Source organism: Salmo salar, chromosome ssa04 (genome assembly GCF_905237065.1).
Source record: "Salmo salar chromosome ssa04, Ssal_v3.1, whole genome shotgun sequence".
Taxonomy (NCBI): domain Eukaryota; kingdom Metazoa; phylum Chordata; class Actinopteri; order Salmoniformes; family Salmonidae; genus Salmo; species Salmo salar.
In genome coordinates this window covers 80,219,772-80,247,701 of record NC_059445.1, presented here as the reverse complement: position 1 = coordinate 80,247,701, position 27,930 = coordinate 80,219,772, and the positions used below count along the sequence as shown (strand labels likewise).

The 27,930-nt window shown below is 47.4% G+C and overlaps 1 protein-coding gene across 2 annotated transcripts in view; it reads left to right on the top strand.

The window, feature by feature from the left end:
* The window catches only part of LOC106603922 (teneurin-2), a 129,269-nt gene that overhangs the window by 56,967 nt on the left and 44,372 nt on the right, over window positions 1-27,930 (top strand). For both annotated transcript variants that reach the window (XM_045717387.1, XM_045717388.1), the window contains 3 exons: window positions 21,427-21,549; window positions 25,437-25,642; window positions 27,556-27,751. In XM_045717387.1, coding sequence (XP_045573343.1) covers window positions 21,427-21,549; window positions 25,437-25,642; window positions 27,556-27,751 — 525 coding nt within the window. The remainder of the gene's footprint in view (window positions 1-21,426; window positions 21,550-25,436; window positions 25,643-27,555; window positions 27,752-27,930) is intronic.

Sequence of the window (27,930 nt, the reverse complement as noted above, 5' to 3'; positions counted from 1 at the left end):
AGAGAGAGAGAGAGACAGAGAGAGAGAGAGACAGAGAGAGAGAGAGAGACAGAGAGAGAGACAGAGACAGAGAGAGAGACAGAGAGAGAGAGAGACAGAGAGAGAGAGAGAGAGAGAGAGAGAGAGAGAGAGAGAGAGAGAGAGAGAGAGAGAGAGAGAGAGAGAGGGAGAGAGAGAGGGAGATAGAGGGAGAGAGAGATAGAGGGAGAGAGAGAGAGAGAGAGAGAGAGAGAGAGAGAGAGGGAGAGAGAGACAGAGAGAGACAGAGAGATGGCTCATTGACTTTGTGCAGCCGTGGGTAGAGGCTGGCTGTGTGTGTGCAGAGGTGAAACTCCCCCATTACCTGTGGGATTATGTTCGCATGGTGTGGCACTCAGGCACACAGAGGGAGGCACTGGCCACCGCTCAGCAGACAGAGCACTCCATATTCTCTGCGCCGGTCAGGGCTCTACAGTCTGAGCGGTTCTGATCCAGCCTTTCGAGCCATGCCAATACTCAGCGGGCCTGGACCCCTGAGCAGAACCGACCCCTGTGCGTGCGCGCAAACTGCAGAAAGAAATGTGGTCATGGCTTTTTACAAGCAAACAAAACTGGGCCGCTGAGCTCTCCACTGCAGCCACAGACAGCCACAGACACAGTCACAGCCACAGACACAGCCACGGACACAGCCACGGACACCGCCACGGACACAGCCACAGACAGTCACAGCCACAGCCACGGACACAGACACAGCCACAGACACAGTCACAGCCACAGCCACAGACACAGTGCCACAGCCACAGACACAGTCACAGCCACAGACACAGTCACAGCCACAGCCACAGACACAGTCACAGCCACAGACACGGACACAGCCACAGACTCCGCTGAGAGAGGGAGGCACAGACTGTTCCTGGGAGATCTGCATTAATGCATTTGGAAACACAGCAGCGAGGCAAGTATAGGGTATTTCTGTTCCCCTCTTTCAAAAAATGATGCTGTCTGTTCATTTTAGTATCCAGAATTGGTATCTGAAGAGAGCTTCCTTCAGAGACTCAAGACAAAGAATATGCCCTGAAAGAGTTGCATGGCAGTCTCCTTTTGAGTATGCATGGCATGCCTCTTAATGAGCCAATCACATGGCCGTTGTTACATCATGAAGGACTGACACCCACCAGTTGTTCTTGTATCTCTCCGCACGTCCATTCCTCTAAGGACACACTTTATATTCCTTGTGTTTTGTTTGGAAACACACTTGTTCACAGACCTACCGTATCCAAGGGGCTGAGAGGTTTACAGTTGCTAGGACACAGATGAGGTGAGCAGGCCTGATGCAAGCCGAGCAGATTTGACATCATCGTGCTAGGTGGGGATGGGGATGGGAAGCCATGCTACTGCCTCTCTCTCTCGCTCTCTCTCTCTCTCGCTCTCTCTCGCTCGCTCACTCTCTCGCTCTCTCTCTCTCTCGCGCTTTCTCTCTCGCTTGCTCTCTCTCTCTCGCTCTCTCTCTCTCTCTTGCTCTCTCTCTCTCGCGCTCTCTCTCTCTCTTGCTCTCTCTCTCTCTCGCTCTCTCTCACTCTCTCTCGCTCTCTCTCTCTCGCTCGCTCTCTCTCTCTCGCTCTCTCTCTCTCTCTTGCTCTCTCTCTCTCTCACGCTCTCTCTCTCGTGCGCTCTCTCTCTCTCTCGCTCTCTCTCTCGCTCTCTCTCACTCACTCTCTCGTTCTCTCTCTCTCGCTCTCTCGCTCGCTCTCTCTCGCTCGCTCTCTCTCTCTCTCTCTCTCTCTCTCTCTCTCTCTCTCTCGCTCTCTCGCTCGCTCTCTCGCTCTCTCACTCTCTCACTCTCCTTAAAGGACAGCGGGCCTAATTTACACTAATTGGTAAAAGAGGATGAAAGGAGAGAGATAAATGATGAGTACACAGCCTTTTGATTGGTTCTGCTCTCCTAGTTAGGTTAGCTGGATTGGACCTGGAGCTGCCACTACAGGGGCTTTCATTAGGCATGACATGAAACCAAGAGAGATGGTGATTGACACTGAAATCAACCTAATGACTGATACACTGAAATCAACCTAATGACTGATACACTGAAATAAACCTAATGACTGATACACTGAAATCAACCCAATGACTGATACACTGAAATCAACCCAATGACTGATACACTGAAATCAACCCAATGACTGATACACAGAAATCAACCCAATGACTGATACACTGAAATCAACCCAATGACTGATACACTGAAATCAACCCAATGACTGATACACTGAAATCAACCCAATGACTGATACACTGAAATCAACCCAATGACTGATACACAGAAATCAACCCAATGACTGATACACAGAAATCAACCCAATGACTGATACACTGAAATCAACCCAATGACTGATACACTGAAATCAACCTAATGACTGATACACTGAAATCAACCCAATGACTGATACACAGAAATCAACCCAATGACTGATACACAGAAATCAACCCAATGACTGATACACAGAAATCAACCCAATGACTGATACACTGAAATCAACCCAATGACTGATACACTGAAATCAACCCAATGACTGATACAACAGGATTCTACTGAGTATGTTTAGAGTATGTCTAGAGTATAACCAACTGACACAAGTAGAAGCAGGAGCACACACACACACACACACACACACACACACACACACACACACACACACACACACACACACACACACACACACACACATTCTTCACCCCCTCTCTCTGTGTATCAGTGATGGAGCAGAGTTGTCAGGGGTCACCTTTATGTGTGTGTTCTAAATGCTGTCAGTCGTCATCGTTAATGACGGGCCATGTGAGACTGGTGACAGACGTCCTCTGCCCTGCGCTGCTGTCCTCTCTGGGTTCTGCCAGCGCTCCATCAACACGCCCACTCTGTCACTGTGTTTATTTTTATCTCTGCATGTCCCCCGAGCCTTTGGAGACTCTGACCTTCATGCCTACAAAACTTTTAGAGTCATGTCCGGAATGAATCCGGTGTACACCGGAGAGAGCCCAACCTGAAATTCCTTCCCTTCCTGCTTCAGAGACGAAGCTCTGAATGAAAATCTTCCTGATGCAGCCTGCCATAGATGTTAGAGATTCTATACAACGTACACACTTTAAACAAGAGCAAAACAATCTACAATCCTGACTACTAGCCTCTTCCCAGTAACTCAAGCTGACACTCGAAATTCTGCCTCTGGCATATATAAATTACAGAATTTAGTTCCATTCCACTTCATTCCTCTCCCTATAAACAAATGCCAGCCTGCATAGTATTGGTACATTCAGGTCTATTTCTGTTTCAGAGCAGAGAGCGCTGGCAATGTTTCTGGAATGGCCAGCCACTATTGGTAAACTTGGCCGGTTAGACACATACAGTATGAGCTGAACAGAGCTGCAGCTGTGGAGAGTATGAAGGGAGGCGTAGTATGTGGCCTGATTCTAGTTACACTATACAGTTAAAGTCGGAAGTTTTCATACACTTAGGTTGGAGTCATTAGAACTCGTTTTTCAACCAGTTTTGGCAAGTCGGTTAGGACATCTACTTTGTGCATGACACCAAGTAATTTTTCCAACAATTGTTTACAGACAGATTTTTTCACTTATAATTCACTGTATCACAATTCCAGTGGGTCAGAAGTTTACATGCACTAAGTTGACTGTGCCTTTAAACAGCTTGGAAAATTCCAGAAAATGATGTCATGGCTTTAGAAGCTTCTGATAGGCTAAGTGACATCATTTGAGTGAATTGGAGGTGTACCTGTGGATGTATTTCAAGGCCTACCTTCAAACTCAGTGCCTCTTTGCTTGACATTATGGAGAAATCAAAATAAATCAGCCAAGACCTCAGAAAGGAAATTGTAGACCTCGACAAGTCTGGTTCATCCTTGGGAGCAATTTCCAAACGCCTGAAGGTACCACATTCCTCTGTACAAACAATAGTACGCAACTATAAACACTATGGGACCACGCAGCCGCCATACCACTCAGGAAGGAGACGCGTTCTGTCTCCTAGAGATGAACGTACTTTGGTGCAAAAAGTGCAATCAATCCCAGAACAACAGCAAAGGACCTTGTGAAGATGCTGGAGGAAACAGGTACAAAAGTATCTATATCCACAGTAAAACAAGTCCTATATCAACATAACCTGAATGGCCGCTCAGCAAGGAAGAAGCCACTGCTCCGAAACCGCCTAAAAAAGCCAGTCTACGGTTTGCAACTGCACATGGGGACAAAGATCGTACTATTTGGAGAAATGTACTCTGGTCTGATGAAACAAAAATAGAACTGTTTGGCCATAATGACCATCGTTATGCTTGGAGGAAAAAGGGGGATGCTTGCAAGCCGAAGAACACCATCCCAACCGTGAAGCACGAGGGTGGCAGCATCATGTTGTGGGGATGCTTTGCTGCAGTGAGGGACTTGGTGCACTTCACAAAATAGATGGCATCATGAGGCAGGAAATGTATGTGGATATATTGAAGCAACATCTCAAGACATCAGTCAGGAAGTTAAAGCTTGGTCCCAAATGGGTCTTCCAAATGGACAATGACCCCAAGCATCCTTCCAAAGTTATGGCAAAATGGCTCACAGCAAAGTCAAGGTATTGGAGTGGCCATCACAAAGCCCTGACCTCAATTCTATAGAAAATGTGTATGCAGAACTGAAAAAGCGTGTGCGAGCAAGGAGGCCTACAAGCCTGACTCAGTTACGCCAGCTCGGTCAGGAGGAATGGGCCAAAATTCACCCAACTTATTGTGGGAAGCTTGTGGAAGGCTACCTGAAACGTTTGACCCAAGTTAAACAATTTAAAGGCAATGCTACCAAATACTAATTGAGTGTATGTAAACTTCTGACCCACTGGGAATGTGATGAAAGAAATAAAAGCTGAAATAAATAATTCTCTCTACTATTATTCTAACATTTCATATTCTTAAAATAAAGTGGTGATCCTAAATGACCTAAGACAGGGAATTTTTACTAGGATTAAATGTCAGGAATTCTGAATGTATTTGGCGAAGGTGTATGTAAACTTCCGACTTCAACTTTATATACAAAAGTATGTGGACACCCCTTTCAAATGAATGGATTCGGCAATTTCAGCCACACCCGTTGCTGACAGATGTATAAATCGAGCATACAGCCATGCAATCTCCATAGAAAAACATTGGCAGTAGAATGGCCTTACTGAAGAGCTCAGTGACTTTCAACGTGGCACCGTCATAGGATGACACTTTTCCAACAAGTCAGATCGTCAAAATTCTGCCCTCTATATCTGTCCCAGTCAACTGTAAGTGCTGTTATTGTGAAATGGAAACGTCTAAGAGCAACAACGGCTAAGCTGTGAAGTGGTAGGCCACACAAGCTCACAGAACAGGACCACCGAGTGCTGAAGCACGTAGCGCTTAAAAATCATCTGTCCTCGGTTGCAACACTCACTACTGAGTTCCAAACTATCTCTGGAATCAACATCAGCACAAGAACCATTTGTCACGAACTTCATGAAATGGGTTTCCATGGCTGAGTAGCCGCACACAAGCCTAAGGTCACTATGCGCAATGCCAAGCGTCGGCTGCCGCTTGTTGCCATTGGACTGGTAACACGTTCTCTGGAGTGATGAATCACGCTTCACCATCTGGCAGTCAGATAGACTAATCTGGGTTTGGCGGATGCCAGGAGAATGCTACCTGCCTCAATGAAAAATGCCAACCGTAAAGTTTTGGGGAGGAGGAATAATGGTCTTGGGCTGTTTTTCATGGTTTGGGTTAGGTCCTTTAGTTCCAGTGAAGGAAGATCTTAACGCTACAGTATACAATGACATTCTAGACAATTCTGTGCTTCCAAATTTGTGGCAACAGTTTGGGGAAGGCCCTGTTCCTATTTAAACATAACAATGCCCCCATGCACAAAGCGAGGTCCATACAGAAATGGTTTGTCGAGATTGGTGTGGAAGAACTTGACTGGCCTGCACAGAGTCCTGACCTCAACCCTATCGAAAACCTTTGGGATGAATTGGAACGCCGACTGTGAGCCAGGCCTAATCGCCCAACATCAGTGCCCAACCTCACTAATGCTCTTGTGGCTGAATGGAAGCAAGTCCCTGCAGCAACGTTCCAACATCTAGTGGAAACCCTTCCCAGAAAAGTGGAGGCTGTTATAGAAACAAAGGGGGGACCAACTCCATATTAATGCTCATGATTTTGGAATGAGATGTTTGACGAGAAGGTGTCCACATACTTTTGGTCATGTAGTGTATGTGGATATTCTCCCTGGCTCTCCTTCATGACACAGATAGGGTTGTATAACGCTGTCACGCAAATCGTCTCCACAGCATATGCACATGGGCAGGACAGTGACATGGTCCATTTGGACTGGGTGAAGGAGTAAGAGAGAAACTCCTAACACGAGGGTTGTCATTAAAGAATGTAAAAAAAGAAGAAAATGTGTCTGGAGTACTGATGGTTGATGGTTGATGGCTGATGGTGCTGATGGTTGATGGCTTGGCTGATGGTTGATGGTTGATGGTTGATGGCTGGTGGTTGATGGTTGATGGTTGATGGCTGACGGCTGATGGTTGATGGCTGATGGTTGATGGCTGGTGGCTGATGGTTGATGGTTGATGGCTGGTGGCTGGTGGCTGATGGTTGATGGCTGGTGGCTGATGGTTGATGGCTGATGGCTTGTGGCTGATGGTTGATGGCTGGTGGCTGATGGTTGATGGCTGATGGTTGATGGCTGATGGTCTGATGGTTGATGGCTGGTGGTTGATGGCTGGTGGTTGATGGCTGATGGTTGACTGTTGATGGCTGATGGTTGATGGCTGGTGGTTGATGGCTGATGGTTGACGGTTGATGGCTGATGGTTGACGGCTGACGGTTGACTGCTGACGGTTGATGGCTGATGGTTGATGGCTGATGGTTGACGGCTGACGGTTGATGGCTGATGGTTGATGGCTGATGGCTGATGGTTGACGGCTGACGGTTGATGGCTGATGGTTGATGGCTGATGGTTGATGGCTGATGGTTGATGGCTGATGGCTGACAGCTGATGGTTGACGGTTGATGGTTGATGGCTGATGGTTGATGGCTGATGGTTGATGGCTGATGGTTGACGGCTGACGGTTGATGGTTGATGGCTGATGGTTGACTGTTGATGGCTGATGGTTGATGGCTGGTGGTTGATGGCTGATGGTTGACGGTTGATGGCTGATGGTTGACGGCTGACGGTTGACTGCTGACGGTTGATGGCTGATGGTTGATGGCTGATGGTTGACGGCTGACGGTTGATGGCTGATGGTTGATGGCTGATGGCTGATGGTTGACGGCTGACGGTTGATGGCTGATGGTTGATGGCTGATGGTTGATGGCTGATGGTTGATGGCTGATGGTTGATGGCTGATGGTTGATGGCTGATGGCTGACAGCTGATGGTTGACGGTTGATGGTTGATGGCTGATGGTTGATGGCTGATGGTTGATGGCTGATGGTTGATGGCTGATGGTTGACGGCTGACGGTTGATGGCTGATGGTTGATGGCTGATGGTTGATGCTTGCTCTCAGGGATTTTGACAAGCAGAGTGGAATAGATTGGATCCATCTCATCACGCTGCTCTTCACACCCACATATCTCCCTCTCCGAGCGGAGGTGCAGGCAGAGGGAGGTGGGCGGTGGTGGTGCTAATTCGTTTTACATGCCGTAGGTCTGCAGAGGAGGTGATGATCAGACAACAAAATGGCCCATTCACTACCATCCAGTACCATCCACTACCATCCACTACCATCCACTGCCATCCAGTACCATCCACTACCATCCACTACCATCCAGTACCATCCACTACCATCCACTACCATCCACTACCATCCACTACCATCCACTACCATCCAGTACCATCCACTACCATCCACTACCATCCACTACCATCCACTACCATCCACTACCATCCAGTACCATCCAGTACCATCCACTACCATCCACTACCATCCAGTACCATCCAGTACCACCGGCATGAGGAATCATCTCAGAGGGGAGGTGCTGGGGCCACAGCCTCCGTGGTCAGGTTAGAGCAGCGGACTGTGGATACACATGGTGGAGGGACGGGAGAGGATGCTGTGGTGGGGATGGACAGACCCTGTGAAGGGCTGCTGTTGTTGGCATTGGCTTTTCATTGTTAGGAGAGACACGAGTCTCATAGTCACACACACGTTTGTTTTCACAACAGTGTTGCTAGAACCTTCAAAGAGGGAGACTCTCAGGGAGATCAGTGGGAATAAACATTTTTATTTCATAGTGAGCTTGTGTCCCTGGCCATGCAAGTGTTTGTGTGTGTGTTTGTGTGTGTGTGTGTGTGTGTGTGTGTGTGTGTGTGTGTGTGTGTGTGTGTGTGTGTGTGTGTGTGTGTGTGTGTGTGTGTGTGTGTGTGTGCAGTCTTGCGGACGGACGGGCTGGTTTTTCAGTCTGTGTCTGTCAGTGTATACATGCTTATCATTTGAGTGGTCTCTATGGCGATGGGGTAGTGGTGGTGCACAGTCTGCACACCTGCTTTGAACTAACTCTAATCCTGCCCTCTGATTGCTGTGAACTGCCACTTAGTTGCATCAGTCAGTAGAGGTGTGGCCCCCATGTTCATCAGAGGCTGGTCCTGCTGGGGGACCAAGCGAGCATGGCCTGATCTCCTCTCCTCCACCACACCACGGCCCATCTCCACCACAGCACGGCCTGGTTTCCTCCATCACACCACGGCCCATCACTACAGCACGGCCTAGTTTCCTCCATCACACCACGGCCCATCTCCATCACAACACGGCCTGGTTTCCTCCATCACACCACGGCCCATATCCACCACAGTACGGCCTAGTTTCCTCCATCACACCACGGCCCATCTCCACCACAGCACGGCCTGGTTTCCTCCATCACACCACGGCCCATCTCCACCACAGCACGGCCTGGTTTCCTCCATCACACCATGGCCCATCTCCACCACAGCACGGCCTGGTTCCCTCCATCACACCACGGCCCATCTCCACCACAGCACGGCCTAGTTTCCTCCATCACACCACGGCCCATCTCCACCACAGCATGGCCTGGTTTCCTCCATCACACCACGGCCCATCACTACAGCACGGCCTAGTTTCCTCCATCACACCACGGCCCATCTCCACCACAGCACGGCCTGGTTTCCTCCATCACACCATGGCCCATCTCCACCACAGCACGGCCTAGTTTCCTCCATCACACCACGGCCCATCTCCATCACAACACGGCCTGGTTTCCTCCATCACACCACGGCCCATCTCCATCACAACACGGCCTGGTTTCCTCCATCACACCACGGCCCATCACCACAGCACGGCCTAGTTTCCTCCATCACACCACGGCCCATCACCACAACACGGCCTGGTTTCCTCCATCACACCACGGCCCATCACCACAGCACGGCCTAGTTTCCTCCATCACACCACGGCCCATCTCCACCACAGCACGGCCTGGTTTCCTCCATCACACCACGGCCCATCTCCACCACAGCACGGCCTGGTTCCCTCCATCACACCACGGCCCATCTCCACCACAGCACGGCCTGGTTTCCTCCATCACACCACGGCCCATCTCCACCACAGCACGGCCTGGTTTCCTCCATCACACCACAGCCCATCTCCACCACAGCACGGCCTGCTTCCCTCTGCTCCTCAGCCGGTCCGCCCAGCTCCCCTGTAGTTGTAGTTCAAAGTCTACACTTAGCTGTGTTTGCTTTTGCTGGAGAAATCCCTGGAGGGAGCGGTCTCTCTCTCTCTTCACTGTGAGCAGCTCACATGGGCTGTATAGTAACAGTATATAGGCTTGAAAGCCATTCTTTGTGTTATTATGAGTAGTTACTCCTTCAGTGTCCCTATGCTTCAGCCACACCAAGTCTGTCCCCATCTGTCTTCCTGAAGTCTTCTCAACTGTTAGATTCATAGAATTCATCAGACTCCCCACACCAATTTATTATATCTTGGAATGTCACATTGAGTTTTAATAAGGAACCAAATGAAGTGAGTAGTAGCCAATAATAAACCATTAGACTGCATTAGTCCACAGGGGTATCTCTCTGTGCTGTTCATTGATGAGTGTCTGCCTGGCTGTACAGAACAGAACAGGGATGGTGAAGTTGGGCCATCCTGCTCCTGCAGTAGAGACAGAGACGAGGGGGACTCAGTCACCGGTCTGATGAGTACCTCTGTAGGTAATATTATCACTTTTAGGAGGTGAATTATACATAAAGATTACATAAAGTGTTATGCGTCATCTCATTAATTTCTCATCTAACACATTTTCAGTTAATTATTCATGTTTATTGCGGGCTGAAAATGAGTTTGTGGAAGATTTCCCACAGATGTGATTAAGCAGTCTAAGTGCATTGAAGCGACTTGTCATTTACATTTTAGTCATTTAGCAGACGCTCTTATCCAGAGCGACTTACAGGAGCAATTAGGGTTAAGTACCTTGCTCAAGGGCACATCGGCATATTTTTCCCCAAGTCAGCTTAGAGATTCAAAACTGCAACCTTTTTGATTACTGGCCCAACGCTCTTAACCACAAGGTTCGTTGGCAGACCTGGTTCGTTGACAGACGGATTAACCATTCATCACCTAGTTTCCATTGCTTTACATGTGTCTTTAGACAAGGCCTACAGAAGACTGTGTTGTACAGAAAGACACTAGGAAGGGAAAGGAACCCGAAGGCGAGGATTTATTAATGGATCTGGAGCTTTTGGGTCGTTGGTCAGAATTAACTAAGGATGACCAACAGCTTGAGAGGCTTGTCTGTAATTTAGCTTCATTTTTACTGTCTCTTCGCCTGATTGGCCAGCTTGTGTTCAATCAGCTGATGATTATCTGGGTGAACTTTGGGAGTTGTACAGACAGCAGTACGCAGCGCCTGCCTGCAGCGCTTGTCTTTGAGCTAATGCTAATGCTTGCTTTTCTCCAATGCTTTTTTTCTATGGTCATCCCCGTGGGTGCATTTACAGTATGCATAACTATAGCTGCACAGCCAGCCTGAATTCGTATTATTTTATTTTTGTGCTTAAATGTAGAATGACTGTGCGCACGGCTTGAGGAGATCGTTTGAAAATAGTCACTGAGAACTGCTATTTTTCGAATGGCACCATTTGATTGTTATTGAATGATATGAATGTAATTAACAATTGACTGTATTTGTCTCTTGGCACCATCCTAGGTTGAGGAAGGTAGTGTAGTACTGTATAGAGGTGTGGAAGGTAGTGTTATTGCTGTGTAGTACTGTATAGAGGTGTGGAAGGTAGTGTTATTGCTGTGTAGTACTGTATAGAGGTGTGGAAGGTAGTGTTATTGCTGTGTAGTACTGTATAGAGGTGTGGAAGGTAGTGTTATTGCTGTGTAGTACTGTATAGAGGTGTGGAAGGTAGTGTTATTGCTGTGTAGTACTGTATAGAGGTGAGGAAGGTAGTGTTATTGCTGTGTAGTACTGTATAGAGGTGTGGAAGGTAGTGTTATTGCTGTGTAGTACTGTATAGAGGTGTGGAAGGTAGTGTTATTGCTGTGTAGTACTGTATAGAGGTGTGGAAGGTAGTGTTATTGCTGTGTAGTACTGTATAGAGGTGAGGAAGGTAGTGATATTGCTGTGTACTATATAGAGGTGTGGAAGGTAGTGTTATTGCTGTGTAGTACTGTATAGAGGTGAGGAAGGTAGTGATATTGCTCTGCACTGCATAGAGGTGTGTCTCCCTGCAATACAGAGCTGATATACAGTATGGCTCTATGCGTAGACCTTGTCCTTATCATTGATTCCCTGTTGAACACGGCAATGGTTTATAGTAAGGTTGCCCTCTACAGCCTGAGCGTAAAGACACGTTTCTTGCCAGCATCAACATAAATGCATTAAATTGTGTCACATTAGTGGTTGTTATTGATATGGTTTCGTGACTTCCTTGTCCCTGATTTTATCTGTGCTTGGATCAGCAACAGGCAGCCCAATGTCACCATAGTAAAGTGTATGGCCTAGTGACTGCTGGGAGAGGAATGAATGTTTACCGAGAGAGATTAATGAAGGAAATGGGAGTGGGAAGGTAGATTGACGGACAAGGAAGTAGATTGTAGAATGAAGGAGAGGCAGGTAGATTGAAGGAGAGGCAGGTAGGTTGAAGGAGATGGAGGTAGATTGAAGGAGATGGACGGTAGATTGAAGGAGCGGGAGGTAGATTGAAGGAGCGGGAGGTAGATTGAAGGCGATGGAGGTAGATTGAAGGCGATGGATTGTGACAGATAAGCAGATAGAGAGAGTAAGAGGAGGTAGTGAAAAGGGCTGCTCCATCTCTGCTTCGTCTCTGCCAATAGAGCGAGGCTGACAGTGGTGTGGTGTAGGAGCACAGTTACTCCCGGTCTGCCTTCCTCCCCACGTCAAGCTGAGCAGCTCAGACTGGAGTGATACTGAGAGGTCCATCCTGCTCCATTTATCCTCCTCGGCCTACTGTCTGCCTCAGTCCGTGCTCAAGCTCAGTGGGGAGGGGGGCTGAATGGAAAGCCATCGATTTATATTTTCACTTTTTCTCCTTAATTGGTAGCTACAGTCTTGTCCCGTCACTGCATCTCCCATACGGACTCGGGAGAGGCGAAGGTCAAGAGCCGTGTGTCCTCTGAAACACGACCCTTCCAAGCAGCGCTGCTTCTTGACATAAGCGGAGGAAACACTGTACACCTTGCGACCGTGTCAGTGTGCATGCACCCGGCCTGCCACAAGGAGTCGCTAGAGGGACGGCCAAACCCTCCCCTAACCCGGACGATGCTGGGCCAATTGTGCGCCGCCTCATGGGTTTCCTGGTCTCGGGCCGGCTGCGACACAGCCCGGGATTGAACCAGGATCTGTAGTGACTCAGCTAGCACTGTGATGCAGTGCCTTAGACCACTGCGCCACTCGGGAGGCCACAGCCATCGATTTTCTGAGGATGAGATATAGTTGGGATAGGAGGGCAAGGATGAAGAGGAGTCATTAACACTGATATAGCAGAAGTCTGCTCCTTCTTCTTCTTCTTCTATGTGTGTGTGTGTGTGTGTGTGCGTGTGCGTGCGTGTGTGTGGCCTTTATGCTTGCATGCATACTCCTGTGCCTGCACATGCCAATGTCAGAGTGTGTGCTAGTGTGTATTCATGTGGACTAGGGTACAAGGGACTGGGAAGAATATTAAAACCCCCTTGGTCCCTACGTAGCCGTTAGTAGAGTAGATTTCATTTGTGCCCCCTGTTACTAACCCATGGAACACATGTAGATGGCCTTACTGCTCTGATTATTATCATAGAGAGCATTGATCTGGCTGACTTGTAATAGTGAGGTTGTTGTGTGCTTCAACAAGATGACATCCCTGTCCCTAACCTAATAGCTAATTTTCAGATGTTTTTCTGATATATCTGAAATGAATGTTCTCCTCTCTGTGGAAAAGGTCATTGGCAGCAGTAATTGCAGTTCTGACGTGAAGATGAAAAAACATTTCTGATATGAATCCAAGGTCTTTTCCTAGCAAGAAATGTAAGAGGAGATTAACTCAAGATAGTCATCTTTGCTCATGTCACTTTGTCCCTGAATTCATAGCAAGATGTTATTTTGAGTCATGTCCAATTTTTATTCAGCCGTATGTCTTTTTTTAAATCCAGATTTCCAGCATCTCTTGCACCAGGCAGGTATGGAGACCAACTCTGTCATGGCTGTTTAGAGAGCTTTTACCTGAGCATTGGTGTGAAGTGGTTTACCTAAAGGCCATTGTGATTAAGTAATGATAAGTGATTGGCTGATTAAACCATTCTTCTGAGCTGTGGGCTTACAGTCCACTTGTGTGGGCAAGCTCGTTAACCACTGGACTCAAACCAGCCCAACCCAACACAGCCCAAACCAGCCCAACCCAAACCATCCTAAACCAGCCCAACCCAACCCTGAAACACAGGCTTCCAGGGAGGACAATTTTGGGGCTTCACCATGTTTCATCGAAATGAGTGTCATCCGCATAGCAGTGAAAGTTAACATTATGTTTCCGAATGACATCACCAAGAGGTAAAATATATAGTGAAAACAATAGTGGTCCTAAAATGGAGCCTTGAGGAACACCAAAATTTACAGTTGATTTGTCAGAGGACAAACCATCCACGGAGACAAACTGATATATTTCCAACAGATAAGATCTAAACCAGGCCAGAACTTGTCCTTGTAGACCAATTTGGGTTTCCAGTCTCTCCAAAAGAATGTGGTGATTGATGGTATTAAAAGCAACACTAAGGTCTAGGAGCGCGAGGACAGATGCAGAGCCTCAGTCTGACGCCATTAAAAGGTAATTTACCACCTTCACAAGTGCAGTCTCAGTGCTATGATGGGGTCTAAAACCAGACTGAAGCGTTTCGTATACATTGTTTGTCTTCAGGAAGACAGTGAGTTGCTGCGCAACAGCTTTTTCAAAAATATTTGAGAGGAATGGGAGATTCGATATAGGCCGATAGTTTTTATATTTTCTGGGTCAAGGTTTGGCTTTTTCAAGAGAGGCTTTATTACTGCCACTTTTAATGAGTTTGGTACACATCCGGTGGATAGAGAACCATTTATTATGTTCAACATAGGAGGGCCAAGCACAGGAAGCAGCTCTTTCAGTAGTTTAGTTGGAATAGGGTCCAGTATACAGCTTGAAGGTTTAGAGGTCATGATTATTTTCATCAATGGGTCAAGAGATATAGTACTAAAAAACTTGAGTGTCTCCCTTGATCCTAGGTCCTGGCAGAGTTGTGCAGACTCAGGACAACTGAGCTTGGAGGAATACGCAGATTTAAAGAGGAGTCCATAATTTGCTTTCTAATGATCATGATCTTTCGTCAAAGAAGTTCATGAATTTATCACTGCTGAAGTGAAAGCCATCCTGTCTTGGGGAATGCTGCTTTTTAGTTAGCTTTGCGACAGTATCAAAAATAAATTTTGGATTGATCTTATTTTCCTCAATTAAGTTGGAAAAATAGGATGATCGAGCAGCAGTGAGGGCTCTTTGATACTGCACGGTACTGTCTTTCCAAGCTAGTCCGAAGACTTCCAGTTTGGTGTAGCGCCATTTCCGTTCCAGTTTTCTGGAAGCTTGCTTCAGAGCTCGGATATTTTCTGTATACCAGGGAGCTAGTTTCTTATGACAAATGTTTTTGGTTTTTAGGGGTGCGACTGCATCTAGGGTACTGCGCAAGGTTAAATTGAGTTCCTCAGTTAGGTGGTTAACTTCTTACGGCTGAAATCCCAATAACGGGATCGATATGACAACAGCCAGTGAAAGTGCAGAGCGCCAAATTCAAAACAGCAACAATCTCATAATTAAAATTCCTCAAACATACAAGTATTATACACCATTTTAAAGATAAGATTCTTATTAATCCAACCACAGTGTCCGATTTCAAAAAGGCTTTACAGCGAAAGCACACCAAACGATTATGTTAGGTCAGCACCTAGTCACAAAAAAACATACAGCCATTTTCCAGCCAAAGAGAGGAGTCACAAAAAGTAGGAATAGAGATAAAATGAATCACTAACCTTTGATGATCTTCATCAGATGGCACTCATAGGACTTCATGTTACACAATACATGTATGTTTTGTTTGATAAAGTTCATATTTATATCCAAAAATCTAAGTTTACATTGGCGCGTTATGTTCAGTAATGTTTTGCCTCCAAAACCTTCGGTGACTTTGCAGAGAGCCACATCAATTTACAGAAATACTTATCATAAACGTTGATAAAATATACAAGTGTTATGCACAGAATTAAAGATACACTTCTCCTTAACTTCTCTAGGGCCAGTGGGACGATTTCGTCCCACCTACGTAACAGCCAGTGAAATCCCGTGGCGCGTTATTCAAATACCTTAGAAATGCTATTACTTCAATTTCTCAAACATTTTAAAGACAAGACTCTCGTTAATCTAACCACACTGTCCGATTTCAAAAAGGCTTTACAACGAAAGCAAAACATTAGATTATGTCAGCAGAGTACCCAGCCAGAAATAATCAGACACCCATTTTTCAAGCTAGCATATAATGTCACAAAAACCCAGAAGACAGCTAAATGCAGCACTAACCTTTGATGATCTTCATCAGATGACAACCCTAGGACATTATGTTATACAATACATGCATGTTTTGTTCAATCAAGTTCATATTTATATCAAAAACCAGCTTTTTACATTAGCATGTGACGTTCAGAACTAGCATACCCCCCGCAAACTTACGGTGAATTTACTAAAGATTTACTAAATTACTCACGATAAACGTTCACAAAAAGCATAACAATTATTTTAAGAATTATAGATACAGAACTCTATGCACTCGATATGTCCGATTTTAAAATAGCTTTTCGGTGAAAGCACATTTTGCAATATTCTAAGTAGATAGCCCGGCATCACAGGGCTAGCTATTTAGACACCCAGCAAGTTTAGCCTTCACCAAACTCCGATTTACTATTAGAAAAGTTTGATTACCTTTGGTGTTCTTCGTCAGAATGCACTCCCAGGACTTCTACTTCAATAACAAATGTTGGTTTGGTCCCAAATAATCCATTGTTATATCCAAATAGCGGCGTTTTGTTCGTGCGTTCAAGACACTATCCGAAAGGGTAAAGAAGGGTGACGAGCACGGCGCATTTCGTGACCAAAAAATTGTAAATATTCCATTACCGTACTTCGAAGCATGTCAACCGCTGTTTAAAATCAATTTTTATGCCATTTTTCTCGTAAAAAAAACGATAATATTCCGACCGGGAATCTGCGTTTAGGTAAAAAGACGAAAGAAAATAAAGCACGGGGTCGACTCGTGCACGCGCCTAAGCCCATTGTCCTCTGATCGGCCACTTGCCAAAAGCGATAATGTGTTTCAGCCTGGGGCTGCCTCGATATCATTCAGCTTTTTCCCGGGCTCTGAGAGCCTATGGGAGCCGTAGGAAGTGTCACGTTACAGCAAAGATCCTCAGTCTTCAATAAACAGAGACAAGAAGAACAAGATCTTGTCAGAGAGGGCACTTCCTGTAAGGAATCTTCTCAGGTTTTTGCCTGCCATATGAGTTCTGTTATACTCACAGACACCATTCAAACAGTTTTAGAAACATTAGGGTGTTTTCTATCCAAAGCCAATAATTATATGCATATTCTAGTTACTGGGCAGGAGTAGTAACCAGATTAAATCGGGTACGTTTTTTATCCGGCCGTGTCAATACTGCCCCCTACCCCCAACAGGTTAATGCAACCGCTGTGTCAGATTTCAAAAAAGCTTTACGGCGAAAGCAAACTTTTCAATAATCTGAGTACAGCGCTCAGATATCAAAACAATCCATACAGATACCCGCCATTTTGGAGTCAACAGAAGTCACAAATACCATTAGAAATATTCACTTTCCTTTGATGATCTTCATCGGAATGTACTCCCAGGAATCCCAGTTCCACAATACATTTTTGTTTTGTTTGATAAAGTCCATCCTTTATGTCCAAATACCTCCTTTTTGTTTGCGCGTTCAGTCGAGTAATCCAAATGCACTGTGCTCGCACAGTAAGTTCAGACGAAAAGTCAAAAAAGTTATATTACAGTTCGTAGAAACATGTCAAACGATGTATCAAATCAATCTTTAGGATGATTTTATCATAAATCTTCCATAATATTCCAACCGGACGATTCCTTTGTCTTCAGAAATGAAAAGGAACACACCTAAATCTCACGGGTGCGCACGCGATTGAACTCATGTCATTTTCTCAGTCATCTGACTCCATATGCTCTTATTCTCTCCCCATTCACAGTAGAGGCATGAAACAATGTTCTAAAGACTGTTGACATCTAGTGGAAGCCTTAGGAAGTGCAAATGACCCCACAGACACTGTATACTGGATAGGCAATCACTTGAAAAACTACAAACCTCAGATTTCCACACTTCCTGGTTGGATTTTTTTATCAGGTTTTTGCCTGCCATATGAGTTCTGTTACACTCACAGACATCATTCAAACAGTTCTAGAAACTTCAGAGTGTTTTCTATCCAATCATACTAATCATATGCATATCTTAGCTTCTGGGCCTGAGTAGCAGGCCGTTTACTCTGGGCACCTTCTTCATCCAAGCTACTCAATACTGCCACCCATCCATAAGAAGTTAACTGATTTTTGTACTCTGACATCCTTGGGTAGGCGGAGAGAGTCTGGAAGGGCATCTAGGAATCTTTGGGTTGTCCGAAAATTTATAGCACGACTTTTGATGATCCTTGGTTGGGGTCTGAGCAGATCATTTGTTGCGATTGCAAACGTAATAAAATGGTGGTCCGATAGTCCAGGATTATGAGGAAAAACATTAAGATCCACAACATTTATTGCATGGGACAAAACTAGGTCCAGAGTATGACTGTGGCAGTGAGTAGGTCCGGAGACATGTTGGACAAAACCCATTTAAAAAAATATATATATTTCACCTTTATTTAACCAGGTAGGCAAGTTGAGAACAAGTTCTCATTTACAATTGAGACCTGGCCAAGAATAAAGCAAAGCAGTTCGACACATACAACAACACAGAGTTACACATGGAGTAAAACAAACATACAGTCAATAATACAGTAGAAAAATAAGTCTATATACAATGTGAGCAAATGTGGTGAGATAAGGGAGGTAAAGGCAAAAAAGGCCATGGTGGCAAAGTAAATACAATATAGCAAGTAAAACACTGGAATGGTAGATTTGTAGTAGAAGAAAGTGCAAAGTAGAAATAGAAATAATGGGGTGCAAAGGAGCAAAATAAATAAATGCAGTAGGGGAAGAGGTAGTTGTTTGGCCTAAATTATAGATGCTATGTACAGGTGCAGTGATCTGTGAGCTGCTCTGACAGCTGGTGCTTAAAGCTAGTGAGGGAGATAAGTGTTTCCATTGAGTCGATGATGGCTCCGAAAGCCTTTTGGAGTGGGTCTGTGGACTTTTCCATGTGAATATTAAAGTCACCAAAAAACTTTATATTATCTGTCATGACTACAAGGTCCGATAGGAATTCAGGGAACTCAGTGCGGAACGCTGTATATGGCCCAGGAGGCCTGTAAACAGTACCTATAAAAAGTACCTATAAAAAGTGATTGAGTAGGCTGCATAGATTTCATGAATTGAAGCTCAAACTTTTTTTGTAAATTGAAATTTTCTATCGTAAATGTTAGCAACACCTCCGCCTTTGCGGGATGTGCGGGGGATTTGGTCACTAGTGTAACCAGGAGGTGAGGCCTCATTTAACACAGTAAATTCATCAGGCTTAAGCCATGTTTCTGTCAGGCCAATCACATCAAGATTATGTTCAGTGATTAGTTCATTGACTATAACTGCTATGGATGTGATGGATCTAACATTAAGTTGCCCCATTTTGAGATGTGAGGTATCACAATCTCTTTCAATAATGGCAGGAATGGAGGAGGTCTTTACTCTAGTGAGATTGCTAAGGCGAACACCGCCATGTTTAGTTTTGCCCAACCTAGGTCGAGGCACAGACACTGTCTCAGTGGAGATAGCTGAGCTGACTACACTGACTGTACTAGTGGGAGACTCCACTAAGCTGGCAGGCTGGCTAACAGCCTGCTGCCTGGCCTGCACCCTATTTCATTGTGGAGCTAGGGGAGTTAGAGCCCTGTCTATGTTCGTAGATAAGATGAGAGCACCCCTCCAGCTAGGATGGAGTCCGTCACTCCTCAACAGTCCAGGCTTGGTCCTGTTTGTGGGTGAGTCCCAGAAAGAGGGCCAATTATCTACAAATTCTATCTTTTTGGAGGGGCAGAAAACAGTTTTCAACCAGCGATTGAGTTGTAAGACTCTGCTGTAGAGCTCATCACTCCCCCTAACTGGGAGGGGGCCAGAGACAATTACTCGATGCTGACACATCTTCCTAGCTGATTTACACACTGAGCAGAGGAGGAGTAGGATAAGGGTACGGCTAAAGGCTATAAGAACTGGTCGTCTGGTGCGTTGGGGACAGAGAATAAAAGGAGCAGATTTCTGGCCGTGGTAGAATAGATTCAAGGCATAATGTACTGTACAGACAAGGGTATGGTAGGATGTGAGTACAGTGGAGGTAAACCTAGGCGTTGAGTAACGATGAGAGAGGTTTCGTCTCTGGAGGGACAAGTTAACCCAGGTGAGGTCTCCGCGTGTGTGTGGGGTGGGACGAAAGAGCTATCTAAGGCATTTTGAACGGGACTGAAGGCTCTACAGTGAAATAAAACAGTAAAATCTAGCCAAGACAGCAGTAGACAAGGCATATTGACATTAGAGAGAGGCATAAAGCAATCACAGGTGTTGATCAGGAGACCTAAGACAACAACGGGTAAATGGCGATGAATGGGCAGAGAGGGTCTGTTAGGCACATACAGGACCTGAGTTTGAGGCTGGGGCCGACAGGTAAACAAAATGAGGTACAATGTCATTGAAACAGTCCAGGGGCCATCAGCTGTGTAGCCGAGTGATCATAGGGTCAAAAGAGCAGCAATAGGTGAGTCAGGGTGCCGTTCGGTAGTCACTACAACGCTAGGCAAGCAGGGGACACAGCGATCAGAACAGCTAGCGGGCCGGGGCTAGTAGCTGATTCTTCGGCGACATCGTAACAGAATAGCCAGTTGGGACCGCAATCCAGTCGTGATGGATCGGCGGGGATCCGTGTCGACAATAAAGGGTCCAGGCCAGTTGGCAAAAGAGGAATTGTAGCCCAAGAATTAGCTGGTGGACCTCTTCGGCTAGCCGGGAGATGGGCCTAGCTCGAGGCTAGCTCAAGGCTAGCTGGTGCTTTCTTTGGGACAGAGGCATTAGCTAACAGTAGCCATTCGTTTGCAGCTAGCTAGCTGCGATGATCCGGAGTAATGATCCGGTGTAATGATCCAGAGCGGCAGGAATCCGGTGATATGGTAGAGAGAAGCAGTCCGATATGCTCTGGGTTGATATCGTGCTGTGCAGATTGGCAGGTGTTGTCCAAGCGAAGGCTGGCTGATGACGGGGAAAGGAAGGCGAGGATCGCTAGCCGTAGCTAACAAAGACTAGTAGCTAGTTAGCTGGCTAGCTCCTGATGGAAGTTCCAGTTGTAAGGAATAAAAATAGCAGATCCGTACCACATTGGGTGAGGCGGGTTGCAGGAAAGTATATTTACTTAGTAGATAGAAAGTGAGATTAAGATGTATACGAAAAAGACCGGCTATGTACACAGGAAAAGACAAAGACAGAGACAGATCAACACGTCCTACTGCAGCGCCATCTTGGACATGTCACATTCTATTTTTTTTCTCTATCTCTCTTTCTCTCTCTTTTTCTCGTTTTTCTCTCTCGTTTCTCTCTCTCTCTCTCTCTCTCTCTCTTTCTCTCGTTTTTCTCTCTCGTTTTTCTCTCTCGTTTCTCTCTCTCTCTCTCTCTCTCAGCTCTAAACTTGTTAGGGCTCAACTGGCAGCTGAAGCCGGCTGATGGGCACCTGATCAACAACGGCCTGAGCACTGAGCTGCCGGGCATCAGCGACGTGGCAACAGTGCCCTCCGGAGGCAGAGGTAAGAACAGCCAGAGTCTGCATGGCTACTGCCCCTGGCCATGGTGCTGAAACCCTCCTCTACACTACACTGAGGCTACATGGATGACTGGAGACTGGGGCTCTAACAACTAGTGAGGCCTGCAGAATAAACTGTTCTGGTAGCTCTGGGCTAGATTATGAATTTGAAGGTAGCATGTAGTACAAATGTACAGCCTGCTAATGTAACAGACAGAGAAAGAGCAAGAAGACCCTGGCTTTCATTCGTTAGTGAACAAATTACAACTAGTTCTCCTGTTTGAGTTATAGTGGAGCTTACCCTGTCTGGTGCATAGCTGTTCTAGAATTGTAATTACATCAACAGAGTGTACACAGGTTCTATTAAAGGAACGTTGCCAATCGCATTACAACTCAGATTATTTACCTTGTAGTTCGACGTTTGCAGTCGGCGCCTAATCTAAAAATGACACAAGGCTCACCGTCTGTCCACCATGTTGCCGTAATGTCGCAATTTCCCTGCTAACTAGTAAAAAATGAGAAAACAAGCTCTCAGATAAATCCTTAGTAATTCCTCCCTCATACCAATGCACATTCGTTTGATTTCTGCTAAAACCATATCCCTCCCTTCAGGCTGTGGAATTGGCTGGCCGTCTTAATTTAGGAGGACTGTAACAACACCATGTAATCCAGCGAGAGGAGGCGTAGCGTGGGTGGAAGGTGCTGTGAAACCGCTCTCTGAAGGGTTTTTCCAAGCGTCGGCTTTGATGGAGGTTCTCTGGAGTGGTTCTGAGGAGCCGCCAACTACGAGCTGTCTCATGAGCCAACAGACAGTCGCACACTGCCCGTCTGGGCCAAGCTAGTTTGTTCAAGTCAGACGCTGAAATTGAGTGTTTTGAATTTGCCTGGGCTTCATGTCATTAGAGAAGGTTGTGGAAAGGGCAAGATCTGAGTGAGTGCACATCTGTCATCTGTTGGTAATGGCACCAAACCCTTCTTCACTGGGAAGATTCAGCATTCTGGTTGGGCTCTCCTGGGGTTCGGCGGCACTGGCAACAGTTTTACATAAGACTGTGTTGTGGCAGACTTCAGACTAAATTGTTGATGCCTCCCCTAACTCTGGGGCTTGGATCCTGGTGTCTACAGGAGGTGAGGTGATCTCTGCAGTACAGCCAGAGAGAAGGAGATGTAGACTGTTCTGGAGGCCAACCAGAGCATTGTGGTTATACAGACTGTTCTGGAGGCCAACCAGAGCATTGTGGTTATACAGACTGTTCTGGAGGCCAACCAGAGCATTGTGGTTATACAGACTGTTCTGGAGGCCAACCAGAGCATTGTGGTTATACAGACTGTTCTGGAGGCCAACCAGAGCATTGTGGTTATAAGGCTGTTCTGGAGGCCAACCAGAGCATTGTGGTTATACAGACTGTTCTGGAGGCCAACCAGAGCATTGTGGTTATACAGACTGTTCTGGAGGCCAACCAGAGCATTGTGGTTATACAGACTGTTCTGGAGGCCAACCAGAGCATTGTGGTTATACAGACTGTTCTGGAGGCCAACCAGAGCATTGTGGTTATACAGACTGTTCTGGAGGCCAACCAGAGCATTGTGGTTATAAGGCTGTTCTGGAGGCCAACCAGAGCATTGTGGTTATACAGACTGTTCTGGAGGCCAACCAGAGCATTGTGGTTATACAGACTGTTCTGGAGGCCAACCAGAGCATTGTGGTTATAAGGCTGTTCTGGAGGCCAACCAGAGCATTGTGGTTATACAGACTGTTCTGGAGGCCAACCAGAGCATTGTGGTTATACAGACTGTTCTGGAGGCCAACCAGAGCATTGTGGTTATACAGACTGTTCTGGAGGCCAACCAGAGCATTGTGGTTATACAGACTGTTCTGGAGGCCAACCAGAGCATTGTGGTTATACAGACTGTTCTGGAGGCCAACCAGAGCATTGTGGTTATAAGGCTGTTCTGGAGGCCAACCAGAGCATTGTGGTTATAAGGCTGTTCTGGAGGCCAACCAGAGCATTGTGGTTATACAGACTGTTCTGGAGGCCAACCAGAGCATTGTGGTTATAAGGCTGTTCTGGAGGCCAACCAGAGCATTGTGGTTATAAGGCTGTTCTGGAGGCCAACCAGAGCATTGTGGTTATACAGACTGTTCTGGAGGCCAACCAGAGCATTGTGTTTATACAGACTGTTCTGGAGGCCAACCAGAGCATTGTGGTTAATGCTGATATATGTATGCTGTGATCGTCACTGTCAGGACTCTGGCGGTTCCACTGCAGATCTGCCTGATGCATTTAGGAGGAATAACACCCCTTCCTTAATGCTGTGGGAGGAACACATCGCTACCCAAGACCTCGTCTCTCTCTCTCTCTCTCCCTTTGTTATCTCCCTTCTTCTCTCTCTCTCTCTCTCTCCCTTATCTATTTTTAATGCAGCCAGAGGTTTCTCAGCTAGGAAAATATCAAATTATTATGGGTTAACTACTCAAAATGGGGGATAGCAACACTTGCAGCAATTTGTCAAGTGTTTTTAAGGGGAGCTATGTTGCACTATGGAGGACTATAATGATTTAACAAGCCTTCACTACTGTCACCCTCCTCAGTCCCATGAGGACTTCATGACCAACAGGTCTGGGAATATTATCCTACCCCGCTCCGAGGAAGGAGAATAATGACAGCAGATCTTTACTTCCTCACTGTCCCCACAGGGAAACGGAGCCTCATTCTATAGTACTGCTATGGAAACTTCCATCTATAAACCTTTTACAGTGTAAAATGATTATTAGTGTCATAACTAAACACCTTGTACGACATCTCTGTGTTTGTTTTTTCCTGCTATGTAACACAAATATTTACATTGCATCTCCATAAGCTGGAGAGGTTGATGTTCTACTTATCACAGCAGATGTGTTCTGTCAATAGAGATCTGAGGTACATCTGTCTGTCTCTCTCTCTCCTCTCTCTCTCTCCCTCTCTCTCTCCTCTCCTCTCCCTCTCTCTCCTCTCCCTCCCTCTCTCTCTCTCTCCTTTTTCTCCCTCTCTCTCCTCTCCCTCCCTCTCTTTCTCCTTTTCCCCCCTATCTCCTCTCTCTCCTCTCCCTCTCTCTCCCTCCCTCTCTCTCTCCTTTTTCTCCCTCTCTCTCCTCTCTCCTCTCCCTCTCTCTCCTCTCCCTCCCTCTCTCTCTCCTCTCTCTCCTCTCCCTCTCTCTCCTCTCCCTCCCTCGCTCTCTCTCCTTTTTCTCCCTCTCTCTCCTCTCCCTCCCTCTCTCTCTCCTTTTCTCCCTCTCTCTCCTCTCCCTCCCTCTCTCTCTCATTTTTCTCCCTCTCTCCTCTCCCTCCCTTTCTCTCTCTCCTTTTTCTCCCTCTCTCCTCTCCCTCCCTCTCTCTCTCTCCTTTTTCACCCTCTCTCTCCTCCATCTCTCTCTCCTCTCCCTCTCTCTCATCTTCCTCCCTCTCTCTCCTCTCTCTCCTCTCCCTCTCGCTCTCCTTTTTCTCTCTCTCTCCTTTTTCACCCTCTCTCTCCTCCATCTCTCTCTCCTCTCCCTCTCTCTCATCTTCCTCCCTCTCTCTCCTCTCCCTCCTCTCCCTCTCGCTCTCCTTTTTCTCTCTCTCTCCTTTTTCTCCCTCTCTCTCCTCTCCCTCCCTCTCTCTGTCTCCTTTTTCTCCCTCTCTCTCCTCTCCCTCCCTCTCTCTGTCTCCTTTTTCTCCCTCTCTCTCCTCTCTCTCCCTCTCTGTCTCTCCTTTTTTGCCCTCTCTCTCCTCCATCTTCTCTCTCTCCTCTCCCTCCCTCTCTCTCTCCTCCATCTCTCTCTCCTCTCCCGCCCTCCCTCTCTCCTCCATCTCTCTCTCCTATCCTTCCCTCCCCCTCTCTCCCTCCCTCCCTCCCTACCTCCATCTCTCAGGACCATGGGTGTACAGGAACACTAGTATAAGTACAGGTGAGCTGGAGGTAGGTCGGCGGCTGAGCCAGGATGTCCCCCCAGGAGTGTTCTGGCGCTCCTTACTACACCTCCGCCAGCCCCTGTTCCTCAAGTTCAACATCTCCCTGGGCAAAGACGCACTCTTTGGGGTGTACATCCGCAAGGGCCTGCCCCCCTCCCACGCACAGGTACCCAGCAACTAACCCTGTTCTCTCTGTTGTCCCTCTCTCCCTCTCTCCCTCACTAACCCTGTTCTCTCTGCTGTCCCTCCCTCCCTCCCTCCCTCTCTCCCTCCCTCACTAACCCTGTTCTCTCTGTTGTCCCTCTCTCCCTCTGACCCTCACTAACCCTGTTCTCTCTGTTGTCCCTCTCTCCCTCTCTCCCTCACTAACCCTGTTCTCTCTGTTGTCCCTCTCTCCCTCTCTCCCTCACTAACCCTGTTCTCTCTGCTGTCCCTCTCTCCCTCTCTCCCTCACTAACCCTGTTCTCTCTGCTGTCCCTCCCTCCCTCTCTCCCTCACTAACCCTGTTCTCTCTGTTGTCCCTCCCTGCCTCTCTCCCTCACTAACCCTGTTCTCTCTGTTGTCCCTCCCTCCCTCTCTCCCTCACTAACCCTGTTCTCTCTGTTGTCCCTCTCTCCCTCACTAACCCTGTTCTCTCTGCTGTCCCTCCCTCCCTCTCTCCCTCACTAACCCTGTTCTCTCTGCTGTCCCTCCCTCCCTCTCTCCCTCACTAACCCTGTTCTCTCTGCTGTCCCTCCCTCCCTCTCTCCCTCACTAACCCTGTTCTCTCTGCTGTCCCTCCCTACCTCTCTCCCTCACTAACCCTGTTCTCTCTGCTGTCCCTCCCTCCCTCTCTCCCTCACTAACCCTGTTCTCTCTGCTGTCCCTCCCTCCCTCTCTCCCTCACTAACCCTGTTCTCTCTGCTGTCCCTCCCTGCCTCTCTCCCTCACTAACCCTGTTCTCTCTGTTGTCCCTCCCTCCCTCTCTCCCTCTCTAACCCTGTTCTCTCTGCTGTCCCTCCCTCCCTGCCTCTCTCCCTCACTAACCCTGTTCTCTCTGTTGTCCCTCTCTCCCTCTCTCCCTCACTAACCCTGTTCTCTCTGCTGTCCCTCCCTCCCTCTCTCCCTCACTAACCCTGTTCTCTCTGCTGTCCCTCCCTCCCTCTCTCCCTCACTAACCCTGTTCTCTCTGCTGTCCCTCCCTCCCTCCCTCTCTCCCTCACTAACCCTGTTCTCTCTGCTGTCCCTCCCTCCCTCCCTCCCTCACTAACCCTGTTCTCTCTGCTGTCCCTCTCTCCCTCTCTCCCTCTCTAACCCTGTTCTCTCTGCTGTCCCTCCCTCCCTCCCTCCCTCCCTCCCTCCCTCCCTCCCTCCCTCCCTCCCTCCCTCCCTCCCTCCCTCCCTCCCTCCCTCCCTCTCTCCCTCACTAACCCTGTTCTCTCTGCTGTCCCTCCCTCCCTCTCTCCCTCACTAACCCTGTTCTCTCTGCTGTCCCTCTCTCCCTCACTAACCACTAACCCTGTTCTCTCTGCTGTCCCTCCCTGCCTCTCTCCCTCACTAACCCTGTTCTCTCTGCTGTCCCTCCCTGCCTCTCTCCCTCACTAACCCTGTTCTCTCTGCTGTCCCTCCCTCCCTCTCTCCCTCTCTCCCTCACTAACCCTGTTCTCTCTGCTGTCCCTCCCTCCCTCTCTCCCTCACTAACCCTGTTCTCTCTGCTGTCCCTCCCTCCCTCTCTCCCTCACTAACCCTGTTCTCTCTGCTGTCCCTCCCTCCCTCTCTCCCTCACTAACCCTGTTCTCTCTGTTGTCCCTCTCTCCCTCACTAACCCTGTTCTCTCTATTGTCCCTCCCTCCCTCTCTCCCTCACTAACCCTGTTCTCTCTGTTGTCCCTCCCTCCCTCTCTAACCACTAACCCTGTTCTCTCTGCTGTCCCTCCCTCCCTCTCTCCCTCACTAACCCTGTTCTCTCTGCTGTCCCTGCCTGTCTAACCCCTAACCCTGTTCTCTCTGCTGTCCCTCCCTGCCTGTCTAACCCCTAACCCTGTTCTCTCTGCTGTCCCTCCCTGCCTCTCTAACCCCTAACCCTGTTCTCTGTATTCAGTATGACTACATGGAGCGTCTGGACGGGAAGGAGAAGTGGAGCGTGGTGGAGTCTCCTCGGGAGCGCCGCAGCATCCACACGGTGGTTCTGAATGAGGCCATCTTTGTTCAGTACCTGGACCCTGGCACCTGGCATCTGGCCTTCTACAACGACGGCAAGGACAAGGAGTCTGTCTCCTTCAGCACCATGGCTCTAGGTGGGTGCTGTTATGATATTTACCTGCTTGCTTTACACTTCTATATTCTCCTTGTAAAGCCAGGGCGGAACATTTAGGATTCTGGTACTAAGTAACACCTCTGAGTGAGTTTTACAAATTCACCATTCCAGGATTGCATCCCTGTTGGTCTGATAGGCTTAGACTGATATTGGGAGTGA